The sequence below is a fragment of the Homalodisca vitripennis genome, chromosome 7, assembly GCF_021130785.1.
Source record: "Homalodisca vitripennis isolate AUS2020 chromosome 7, UT_GWSS_2.1, whole genome shotgun sequence".
NCBI classification, from domain to species: Eukaryota; Metazoa; Arthropoda; class Insecta; order Hemiptera; family Cicadellidae; genus Homalodisca; species Homalodisca vitripennis.
The window spans coordinates 47,092,475-47,106,106 of NC_060213.1; the positions used below are offsets into that span (position 1 = coordinate 47,092,475).

Genomic DNA, 13,632 nt, shown 5'->3' on the forward strand with positions numbered 1-13,632 from the left:
GCGTGCGAAGTCGTGGGTAACTGGGTATCTGGTTGTAATTGGTATTTTATTGAAAATCAAGAGTTTTTGTTATAAAATACTACGAATGTATTGACGAACTAGCTGTTACCCGCGGCTAATCGCGCATAATTGCTTTTACTAAGTAATATAAGGACTTTTCTAAAGATTGTGTGTGAAGCCGCGGGTAACAGCTAGTTAAAATTAAATCAAATATTTTTTGTCAAAAGTTGTTGTCTTCTGATAGTGAACATAGATGTATATTTGAATATTACCAGTAGGAAATCGATACCAATTGGGAGTGCCACTCACTGAGCAGTCTAAGACGACAAACTTTGGATCTGAGTTAGAGATGCACAGGTTCAAATCCTGTTTGTGAACACTTTTTTATCAATACCATCTTGTACTGTATTGACTCGTCTCGTTATTCTGGTTAAGATCCTGGCACAGACCAGAGGCTCATGAGGACAGGCAAAATAGATTTACAGACTCTTTAAAGAAACCTGTAAAGGCTTTTAATTAAACTATGGCTTTTAATACAAGATGAAGGATAGTGTTATGTAACAGGCTTCACAAAGCATAGACTGTAGGACATCCAATTGAGGTGGACCATCATTGAATTTGATCTTGCCTATGATAAATAGTTTCATGCAAAATTTCAAGTCTATAGTTAAATTCATTATCGAGATTTTTCCTTGGGGTTCCCCGGACGCTCAGTCAAATCCTATGGAGGAACATGGGCATAGTAAAATTCGATCTTGCCTGTGCATAAATGAAGTTTCATGCAAAACTTCTAGACTTTTGCTGAATTTGTTTTCAAGATATCCATGGAAAGACATACACAAGAGAAATTTTTCCAGTTTCCTGAGTAAGAAATTTTGTTAATGCTAAACCATTAATTTTATTTTGAACAGTATTGAGCAGCTCAACTACTGCATTGCACCCGATAAGTGACAATTCTAAAAGAAGGCAAAAAATGAATGAACATGTGGAATATTAATTTTTTTTCTCTAGTTTAGAACATAGTTCAAATTATCTAAATGTGTTTGTTTCTTTTCAAAGATTCCTTTTTCAAATTTTTATGTGCTCTACCATTTTAATCTGCAGTCAGCTATGTTGTCTGGAAACTTGTGACTAGTCGTGTTTTCAATTGATTTACAGTCCCAAATAGTCTATTAAGTGACTGTCATGATTTTTAATGTATAAAGGATACTTAATTCTTTTTTTGTTCTCTTAGGACAAGAAGCTTATAAATGGCACATAGTCCTATAAGGACTTCCGAAGTGAAAGGATATTCTGGATAGGTAAGTTTGGAGGTAGGGGCCACTTCCTATCGAGATCCATGAGGAAGAATTTAGGGCACTAATCTCGTCATGTCCCCTCGAAAGAAGAGGAGGCCCGCTCTGAACCAGCCTCTCCTCAAAGAAGGCAAGGGGTGACACGCCATGTTGAGGCTAGCAAGAACACTTAGGGAACGAACTCCACCAACTCTAACAGTCATCTCCCACAATAGACTAGACCTATCGTATTATCTTTGCACCCCAGAATCTCGACACTTGCGGTTAGTGATGTGCCACTCCTGAACATCCATAAGATTGCCCAGATTTAAGTGACATATCGGTTTTTGCTCGGATTTTATTCACCTGTTTTCCCCTAAGCTCATATTTATTTTAGCATATTTAAAGTGAAAAAATAATTTTTAGCTAACTAGTGATTATAAATCAATATATTTTATAATAGTATATTAACTTTCATTTTTTGTGCCACGTTATACCAATTATACTTACACTCACAAGTCTTGCACTTAACAGGGTGAGATCTTTCAAAATATTCTGTAGATTCTTTTTTATGAGACTTTTTCAGCAGGTTTTGTGATAGTACAATGTTCTCTATAAAACCGTATAACTGACATTTGGATTTTTCCATTTCACTCTTTTCTCGGATGGCATCCGACATTGTAATTACATAATTTTAACTTCATTTTCAGCTGGTCTGTGATGTTTGTGATTGTGTTGAAATCTCACAGCAATCTCAGAAACTAATAATGACAGTTTGAGAATAATTGTCATTGTTGGGTTTTGTTATTGGAGCTAGTTTCCTAACATTTTTTAGACAAGTTCACTTCAGTAACTCAATATGTTGTTACCAAATACCGAGTACCTGTTTTATTTCTGATTTCAAAGTTTTGCTGAGTTTAGAATAAACGATGATTGTCATATTCATGAAAACATACAAAGAGAAGGTGATTACATTCTTGCAACTCTAGAAACTTCAACAGACAGTGAGAATGATGGCCTAGACCCACTAATACATAGTGGTGGTGGTAATGATGGATTTGAAACAGTTGGTCTGTATATGAAGAACCTGATTTTCCTCATTTTCATTACACATTTGTAGGTGAAATAATTTTTGGTGGTTGTACTCACGTTCTTCACAATGTGTAAGGAGTTTGCCGTGCAATTTCAGCACCAATCGGAAACACTACAGACTGACTGAAAATTATGGTAAATTGATGTCACTAGAATGTTGGGTGCGGTCCGAAGTTTAAGAGGAACGGCAAAATTGGGATTTCGGACTGTCCGACATACATGTTGTAAGGGTTAAGAATTATAGATGCCAGCACAACCACCCACCACTTTTTCTGTATCACCTAGGTAATTGCATTTACCTTAATGTCCAGTCAGATAGCCAGCACTGCATGTCACTGTGGTTTCGTTCTAATGTGTTCATAGAGGTTACATAAAATATAACAAATTTTTGAACAACCAACTGTGCTGGACATCAAGGGAAAAAGCAAATTACTAAACACATACGAGCTGACGCAGAAATCATGACAGCCACGCAAAAAGAACACATTTGAAACTAAACAACTACTAGCAAGCAAAACAATGATGGTGACCACTAGCACTGGCCAAACACTATAAATTGTGTCTGTTAAGTGAACAAAGCTTTTTTTGAAATATAAAGAGATCAGCATATTGCAATTGTTACAAGAAATAGCTTTCGTGATTTCTTTACTAACATCAAGGAAAACGTCTCAAATATTTTCCCCTAGCTCAAAATGTTCGAGAACCCACTTAAAACGCTGTCCTTGTAAAGAAACATTGCTATACTCATATTGAGAGACTTCTAACACCTTAGAGAACTCACTTAAAATACACACAGTGCGATAACTATGAGGTGTGGCTTGAAAATAACCAGATTAGTATTAATGGAGCCATAAAATGAACGTAATAAGGCTGAATATCGTATGATCGGTCATGTGACTCCCCTTCCTAGAGTTTTTTATGGCTCCCGTTCTTATTCCACACATAGCACCATCAGTTAACCTTTTGTCTCTGTGACAGAAAAATGTTGAGTATCTAGAAAGAACAGTGTATAAACATCAAATTTCTTTTCAAACTTGGAAAATCTGTAATGTTACAAGTGAACAGTAATGACTGTTTATCATGAATACAAGTGTTTGAGTGGTTTCAACGATTTAAGATGGTCACCAAGACACAAGTGACAACAAACACATTTGGGAGACCGTCATCTTCGAAAACTGATGCTAACATTGATTGGGTACTGAAGGGACAGACAGTGAATCAGAATTACTACATTAGCATCCTGACTATCCTATGTGATTGTGTATGGAGAAAACAGAACAATTTTGTGGAAAAAAGTCATAGATCCTTCACCAGCACAATGCTCCAGCTCACAAAGCCCCAACTTAGCCCCCTGTGACTTTTTTTGTTCCGTAAAAAGTCAGTTTTGAAAGGAACGAGAATTAAGACTGATGAAGCAGTAAAAGAAAAAGCGACGGAAGACATGAAAAATGATCTGCATCACTGCGGTTGTAGATCGAGGAGGGGAGTACATTATTAAAGAGGACGACATAAAATTGTAAATATCTAAGTAAAATTTGTTTTCAGCCTCAGTCTGGTTATTTTCTAGTCACACCTCGTATTTGTGTTTTTATAATGATTAATTTATTCACAGAATTCTCCAACCACTTTCTATACTCTTTCAGGTTAGTAGGCACTGGGCATCTACTTACGAGGCATGTTCAGAAAGTAAATAACTTTTTTCAACAGTTTTATTTCTACATGAAAGCCCAAGCCGATATTAAAAAACTTTTCGTAGCGGGTGGTCAATTAGTCTATACCCTCTTCGTAGAAGGTTCCCGCCAACGAATGTATCCACGACTCCACGGCAGTTTTCACTTCATCGTTGGTTTCAAAGAATTGGCTGCCTCGCTTGTGCTTCATATGCAGAAACAAGTGGTAGTCAGACGGTGCCAAGTCCGGGCTGTAGGGCGGGTGATCGAACTGCTCCCAAAGGAATTTTTGAACCAATGTTTGAGTGTCACCAGCGGTATGAGGCCGAGCATTGTCATGGAGCAACACAATTCCGTTACTGAGCATTCCTCTCAGTTTGTTTTGAATTGTCCGCCTTAGTTTTCTTAAGGTTTCACAATACCTTGCCGCATTAATGGTTTCACCTCTTGGGAGAAAATCAATCAGCAAAACACCTTTCCAATCCCAAAAGACAGTGCACATTATTTCTTTTGTTGTCTTTAATTTTTGTTTCTTCGGGGATTGGATGTGTCGCCACTCCATTGACTGCTATTTGGCTTCCGGTGTAACATGATGGACCCAAGTTTCATCACCTGTCACAATTTTGTTTAAAAAATCCTCACCATCATCACTGTACCGTGTGAGAAAAGTCAAAGTACTTCCGAGTCTCTTGGTTTTGTGCACGTCAGTGAGTATTTTTGGAACCCATCGGGAACACAGCTTGCGATAACCTAAGCGGTCCGTAACAATTTCATACAAAAGAGTGCGTGAAATTTGTTGGTAATCATCAAAACAACATTGTCATACTGAAATGTCTGTTCTTTTGGATTTTTTCATCAACTGCCCTTACCAGATCATCGGTGACGAGAGAAGGCCGACCGCTCTGATTCTCATCACCATTCCTTCACTCATCACGTCTTCCCCGTAAACAGAATGAATCTCACAATCGGCGGGATCACTAATTGTCTTAAATGTTCAGGGAAAACTGAAAACATAATGTAGAACAACTACAATGGCGTGAGTCTATAGCCAGTGAACAAGGACGAACAGTGTGCATGCGCGGAACACCTACTGCAGCGCTACGGCGGCAGTAGAATGAAACATTACTTACTTTCTGAACATGCCTCGTATGTTAAATCTGACCATTTACAACCTACATTTTAAGAATGGTAAGAAACATCACTGTTATGCAGAAACTATTTTATTAAACAACAATTAATAACACTATTCTAGTGAGTTATGAACTAAAATCTATATCCATATTGTCTTTGTTTGAAGTGAAGTCAGTTTGCACAAATAGTGTACATAGTTTGTTTTTTTGTGTTTGTATTGGATAGGTAAAGTACACTTAAATAAAAATACTCTTATCCTAATTAAAGTTTAATAGAATTTTTGTTTCATAAACAATATCATAAATATGGTAAACATTTACTTTAGTATATTAAATGAGCTGTTATATTTCAAATTATGTTATACATAACAACTAAAATGTATTTGTTTGTTAAATAATGAAGAGGCAAATCCATATTAAGTACAATAACCTAAATAAACTTGAAATATAATGATACTGAATAAACAATCTAGGATAACCTTAAACTGTGTTGAAATGTACCAGTAAAATTTAAATTTCTTGGTCGAGGAGAAACCACTTTCTTATCCAACTTCAAATCCAATTTCAAAATGGTTATCAATTAAAATGTTTTATATGTTAGCCATAAGATACAACACAGTTTAAGAGATTGTTATAAACAAGATTATACAATATATAAAATAACAATGATGATAGGAAAAATGTATAAAGCTCTGCTTGCTTTGTGATAATATTATCTTGATCAAATTAAAAATTCAAGAAGTATTTTCAGTAATTTTTAACAGTTTAACCCTTTGCGATCAGCATCAAATTCTTATGATTATCCTCTCATACCGCCAGACCACAAATGTAGCCATGGGATGTTTTCTGCCTCATGTCTGTGATTTATGACCACGTCCTGTCCATCAGCTCTGTTTATATATTAATTATTAAAATGGTAGTGCATTTGGTAGAGACGAACCTCAAAATATGGAAACGAGATAATATTCCGTGGATAGTAGAGACCTAATTGACTGTATTTTTGTCCTGCAAATAAAAATGCTTTTAAAACAGATCAACCTATAACTTAAATAGCTTATTAGTTAGTTTGTTTAAAAGCAAATTATAAATGACTATTCGTAACTGGTAAAATTCAAACCTTGAAGTTAAACTTTATAGATTATTTTAGAATTTAATTTAAATCTCAGTAATTTAAAGAGCCAATACAAGTGCCGCGTGATGACGCAGAATACAGCCGGCTACTATGCGTGGTCCAACGAGCCGAGACTCCATCCGAGCTGAGCGAAAGATAAGTTTAAGCCACATTTGTGACCTCCCGATCGCAAAGAGTTAAACCAGTGTGATTTGTTCTGTCAGGTTAAAAATTGTTTTGTAAACTTTAAAGTCACAGCTCCTAAACTTTACCTTCCCTGAAAAAAAGTTTGATAACCCCACAAGAAGTACTTTATGAGGCCCAGTGAAAATGGCTATTAATGGATGTGAATACTTTAAAGTATGTGCCTGAATTAATTAATTACAAACTTAAGGGACTGACACATGTTTTAATCTACTATGACTTTTCATACATTATTTTATTGATCTTTTTGTATAAAAAAGTAATTTCTTCAGTAATTTTTCAGATAATCAATGAAAAAAAATCATATCATTTCCTTCAGCTAATTTTAGGGGGTTGATTTCAAGGTGGCCAAAATTAATTGTACCGATGATTCAAGGTCCAAATTTGATTCATACTATTACTGCAAGAACATTGGCTGTAGCTAAGCCATAAGGTTTAATAAACTAATTAAAAATAATTTAACTGAATTGAATAAAAATAGTAAAACAATTTTTTTACTAAATAACCTCAACTTAAAACCTCAGCAGCAACTTACTAGCAGTGTGAAAAAAAATATTTATGTTTTGTGATTTTTCTACACATTGCAAGGAAATCCTTAATGTTTAGTAACTTATTGTAACCCTAAAATGAATTAATTCCCTATCTTATTATCAGACTTGTCTAAGTGTTTCTGCTTAATAAAATTAGTTTAATTATACCTTTCTTGGGATCGAAACTCCGAAGTAGAAACTGGCTCTTAACGATTTATCATCTTCCATAAGAATAGTGCAATTATACGTTTTCATTATTTATTCGTTTTTGGTATTATGTTTTCCTGGTTTTCGTAATAGACACAATAACAATTCGATTGGTGTGAGCTTTCCCTTTCAGAGTTTCTTAATTCTCATATAAATAATCTCTAATCTTGGGTTGATTCAACAAGTAGGAACAATAAACTCCCATAAATGACAAATTTTTCTCACAAGCATTTACAATTTATTATAAAATGTGACAATCTAGAGACAACCAACAGCAAACCTGGCTCCAATGTAAAGAGCACATCTTCAATAATCCAAAAGAAAACCCAATTTTAATGAGGATGTAACAGATAATTACAAATTAATACAAATACATAAAGATCAGGCATCAGTATTGTACACCATGAAAGGTAAGTATTGTTCACAATTATAAATAATGATAGTTTGAAAATACAGATGAATGTTAACATACCATATACAAATATATTATCAATGATCAAATACAGGTATATAAAGTTGAAATATATATTATTAACGTATAAATGCTGTATTTGAACCAGAGTGACATGATTTTGCATTAGAATATTCAACAATCGATTAAATAATACTTAAAAGTAATTCATTTTAGTACAGTACTTTTGCAGAGGCAAGAAAACTATACAAATAATAAATTGTAAAAGGTACTTAATATATTTGTGCTCTTGTGATCAAATCGTTCGACACAGGACTAACATAATATTCTACAAATGACATTAACATTTAATAAAATATATATTAAAATATTAAATCAGTATTCATATGAACATAATAACAAAATTAAATGAGATATTAAAATAACCAAATTTATATATGTACACAAGTTTAAGCAATAAATAATAATCTTCAATTAAGCAAACTAACAACATAAAAATACAACTTTATCACAACAGATAGACCCACCAACTGCCATAACATGGTTATTGGATGACATTGTTAACATATTTTAGGGATGACATAAACTAAAGGATTTCTTGTCTTGATAGTGACAGTTTTTAAGACAATTTAAAACTGAGTTTATTGATAAGCTTGGTCACATCAAACCTATAATATTTAGTTATTGTAGAACTCACTTTATAACCTGTCTTGTTTGAAATCCTTTTAGAATAACAAGAAATAAATTATGAATACATATATTTCTTGTTTATAGTACACACTATTTATTCAGCAATAATAAAAATATACCCATGATCAAGTCGTAACTATTGATTAGTTGATACATTCCGGTGTTTTATTACAAAAGAAATTACAAACAGAGGGAGCTCATTCTGACACTATACAATAGGAAACAATAGGCTCTTTTAATAGGCAGGTAGTTAGTTGTAGTCACAACGGTGAGAGGTGCTCGTTGCTACTCCGTAGTTACGCCTCGATGGCAGTGATCTCCGCAGGTACAACCTCTGCAGCCGGCTCCGCAGCTTCTGTAGGGCTCTGTACCGTTGTCAGGTTGCTCCACCAGTTGCTTAGGGCACCTTTCGCATGCGATATCGCACCACCTGTTGTCAGAATACAAATAATTTTACACTAGCTGGCCCAGACATTCAGTAAGTGAAGCCTCAACGTGTAGATCTAACTTCTAAAATATGCAAAGTAGATGTCCGATCAAACGAGCTAAATGGGACAGGGACTAACTCAGATAGTACAGATATTGCAATAATATATTTTATTTACTGAAAAACTATAAATTACATGACTTACTACCCTGCTGCATCATTGGCAAATCCTAAACCAGTATCGTCATTGTTCTGTATAACTCATAATGGCCATTAAAGCAATGCAAATGGCTGTTTCGCACCTCTGCTTAGAAAAAACAGATCTGGTACTTTCAGTGTCAGTGGTCTAACTAAGAAGGGGATGGGATACAGAGTCTCCTAAAAATTATATGTATAATGGCAACTGAACTTGTTTGAAATACAGTATTTAAATATTTTGCTTCAAATTAGACCTATATAATTTATTTAAATTTAGATTTAGTCAATTTTTATTCCATAACTACTGGTGTTCTTTGGAAAACATTTCAAAAGTGATGTTCAAGGTCTGGGTAACGTAGAGCGTTCAGGGAAGCATCAGCTGTGTAGTTCTGTATGCATTCACCAACACCATCAACATCGAGGAAGCTTCCTCATTTGTGAATGGCATATTATTTTTTTCTAACCGCTGCTTCTGTTTCACTTTCATTCTCTTTGTTCATGTTTGGCCACAACTTTCCTCTATCCTTTCTAAGGTGGTGCCATCATATTTTTTGACGATATCACCTCTTCAACCACTTGATCACCTCCTGGTCCATGGGCTGAATTAAAGATATTACGTTTGCAGGAAGAAATAAAGCTTACATTTCACCCATTTTAAGTTCTTTTTCGGAAGGATGAGATACATGTATGTTGTACATTTTCAAGTAACAACAGTGCACAAACAGGTAATTTTTTTCTTTTGGCACAAACAGGTGTTTCGTAACAGCAGGTACAAATTGATCATAAAACCACTGCTCAAATATGGCGGATTCCATCCAAGCATATTTTTTGTTTCAGTAAAGATACCATATTGATATTTTTAAATGCCCTTGAGTACTTTGCTTTACCAATGACAATTTGTGCCTGCCACTAGCATTACTGCACATAGCGATTGTTATTCTTTCTTTAGCAAGTTTTGTACCTCCCACAGACTCATTTTGTGCAGCTAGAGTTCTTGTAGCTGTATATGCACTTTAGAAGGAATCAAAATCAAAGAGGAGGACCCCTACAAATTGATGGGCATGTTTTCGAACAAGTGGAGAACTTTAAGTACCTTGGGGTCACAATATCAAATAAAAACACAGATGAACCAGAGATACAAAATAGGATCAACTCAGCAAATAGATGTGTATATGCATACAATAGGATACTTTCAACCAAATCTCTTTCTCACAAAACTAAAACTAGAATATACAAAACAATTATATGTCCAGTGCTTTTGTACGGATCCGAAACATGGAGGCTAAATAAGAAGGATGAGAAAAAGCTTCTAGTTTTCGAGAATAGAATTCTACGTAAAATTTATGGGCCATCATATGAACAAGGGGTATGGAGAAGAAAACATAATAAAGAAATCAGGGAGCTCTACAATAGTACGGATGTAATAGGAGAAATAAAGTGCAGAAGACTCCGTTGGGCCATGTTTTGAGAAGAGAAGAGGAATGCAAACTGAAGAGGATAATGTACGGTAACCCAGAAGGAAGACGGCCCCGGGGGAGACCAAAAGTGAGATGGTGGAACCAGGTGAAGGCTGATATGGAGAAGATGGGCGCTTCAGAGGAAGATGCAGAGGACCGTTCAAGATGGAGGAGCTTTGTTGGTGCGGCTAAATATCACCTCCGATATAAATGGCCCTGGGAGTAAGTAAGTAAGAGTAAGAGTTCTTGTAGGGAACATCTTGTAATTCAAACCAGATTTGTCAATATTATAAACAGCCTCCTAGAATCTCATTAATTCTGCATTTTCAAAATCTTTTCAGAGTAGTGTTTGTAAAACACAAAAATTTGTTACTCATGATCTCAGTAATGATAGGTTTAACTCTTATATTGTAGATAGTATAGATAAGATTGTAAATTTTAATAGTTGTAATTTGCCACATATTTATTCTCATTTTCCGAATATGTTTCCTAGCAAAAATGTTCAGTTTCATCTAAGACATGTTTATATAGAGGAAGTTTATGCAGGTATAGTAACTGTTTGGATATATATAATTTAAATTCCAAACTAGTCAAAAACTTTGTGCTTGTGAAATCTGTGAGGTTCTACAGCATATTTTAAATTCATGTTTGGATGAGGGAGTTTTTCCAAACAGTCTTAAGATTTCAAAGATTATTCCCATTCACAAGAAGAGGAATATAAAATCTTTTGAAAGTTACTACCCCATATCTCTGATTCCTTTTTTTCACTTCAAACCATACCCACAAGGCACTTTCTAAAAGCTAACACTTAGGCTTCTTCCAAGTCTTTTAACTTTTTAGTCCTTTTTCATCATAAACTGACATTGAATGACTTTCAATGTGTTTTCTCTTCTTTCACCAGTCTTAGTTGTTATGACAGTTAATATAATAGTTATGACAGCTCCTAGTTCATTTACAATTTTTTGAACAGACTCACCTTTGTCTAACCTCTCCAACACATTTAGTTTATCAGCTAGAGAAAGTTTACCGTGTTTATGTTTTTTAGTTGACAAAATACTGCAGTTTTTTAATTTTAGCAAAAACACACTTAAACCTTGAACCGGGCTTTACACGAACTATAAATAAACTAAACATACTATTTCGCATATAAAAATAATGTAACTGTATAGACTGAAATTATTGCTATCACTGACGATGTTGCCAACTGTTGCGAATTACTTTAAGTAATCCATTTTCTGAGTGTAAAGACATAAAAGTCGCAGAGATTCATGGTGAGCTTTATGCAGTACATGACAAGAACTTTATGCATTCCAGAGTTATAAAGAAATTGTGATATTTGTTTTGGGCAAGTTGGACGAATCTGGCATTATTTCTCTGCACTATAGTGCTACACTGTATGCTGCCACGAGCACACAAAGGTTGCATTATGGTTTAAAATGGAAGTACTGGTTTGATAATTCACTGTACAAACCAGATTCAAAACCATGTGATCTTCACCTATGTTTCCACCAGGTTGAGATAAGGAAGAGTACCACAGTATAGTTTTGCTCAAAAGCTACAGAATTCTATAATGCAGTCATTGAAAACTCGATCCTCAACACACTGTTCATATAGGGGAAATTTAAGTAAAAATATCAGTCAATAGCTGACAGCAGTTGACTGTACATGTACATGTATGTGTGTTATTGTATATATATATATATATATATAATATATATATATATATATATATATATATATACATTATATACATACATTATAAGATATATATATATATCTTCAAAATAAGAAATTAGAAGAAGTTAATATTCAATTTCTATGTATCAGTTTAAACCGCCTTCAGCAAATTAAACAAAATATTAGACATATTTCTTAATCTTGATAGTTCTACAGTATTTTTAAACCAAATCTATAACCAGTCACATATGATGAGTTTGGCTCATTTCTTTCCTGATTTAGGTTTACGATTATCCAATGAATCAGAGGGTAGTTTATCCACTCACCCACTGCCCTGCCTGTTGTCACCACCGCTCTCCCTGTCGACACCATGGCTTGATTCAGCTTCCGTCCTCCCTCCGTGTTCTGCATTGTGCTGCAAACAACCAAGAGGTTAGATCTGCAACACTGCTTCATAACTATTTAATGCTTGAGGCAACAGCTAACATTTTTGTTTGTTTTGAGTAATTGGTTAAACCCTTAGAACCGATATGAACAGTGCTCGGTAAACTATGAGTCTTGCAATGCATGTTCAACCATCAAATATACTGTACATCTTGTGTTTGATATTTATTGTCCACACTATATATTACAAGGTTAGCTCATAAAGTAATGACTATGGCTGTTCCACAGTGCTCTAATTACCAATAGTGAACTCCCTGACAGCAGGATATCTTCTTTTTTTTGCTGATCCCCTTTTAATCATTATTTTACCCGTCCTTATGAGCCACTGGCCTGTGCGAGGATCTTATCAAACAGAATAAGGGGGAGAGTCAATACAGTACAAGGTACAAGACAGTGATAAAAATGCAACAGTCATAGACAGTATTTGATCCTGCTGTATCTCTAACTCAGATCCAAAGTCTGATGTGTCAGACAGTGCAGTCCTCAACACTCCCAAACTTAACCTGTGCCGCATGACAGTTACGACTGAACTGTAACGCAGTGAGGATTTACGTATGATGTAAGGGTTGGTTGGTTTTTTTTTTTTTTGTTTAATGCACGCATCTCAAAAAACATGTTTTAAATAGCCTTAATATTATTATAATACACTTTATAATGTATATAATTTTAATCTGTATATTCTAAGGAATCAGAAAATAACAGTATAAGTGAACTTACCCTAATCTGATTACCTGTTGTATTTTGTTGAATGTTAAAGTTTACTTTTGCAAAAAAGATTTTCAAATTCTCACAACCACTGCATTTCTATACAAATAACAATATTGAACATGTGAAAAAGCCATTTGCTCACTTTTAATAAACATTCAGACAACTACACATTTATGGCCCAATAAAAAAAAATCTCTCCCCCTCCCTCTCCTTATCACCCCCTCCCCCTTCCCTCACGTACACAATCCCACAGAAAGAACTCACATAAGGGAGGGATTCTATTAAGTTAACCCTATGCACTTGAAGGCAGTATTTATAATTTGTCCTTGGAGGTCTTATGGCCAGCTCTACTGGCCGCTGCCATTTTGTCGGAAGCTCGGATTAATTTTTGCCGTAATGTT

The 13,632-nt window shown here is 34.8% G+C and overlaps 1 protein-coding gene across 1 annotated transcript in view; it reads right to left on the bottom strand.

The window, feature by feature from the left end:
• Positions 1 to 5,240: 5,240 nt before the first annotated feature.
• Positions 5,241 to 13,632, bottom strand: part of LOC124365816 (late secretory pathway protein AVL9 homolog) — a 61,226-nt gene continuing 52,834 nt past the window's right edge. Inside the window, exons 11-12 of the mRNA XM_046821853.1 lie at positions 12,406 to 12,494; positions 5,241 to 8,750 (exon numbers count right to left, since the gene is read on the bottom strand). Of these exons, the coding sequence (XP_046677809.1) occupies positions 8,617 to 8,750; positions 12,406 to 12,494 (223 nt within the window). The 3' untranslated portion in view covers positions 5,241 to 8,616. The remainder of the gene's footprint in view (positions 8,751 to 12,405; positions 12,495 to 13,632) is intronic.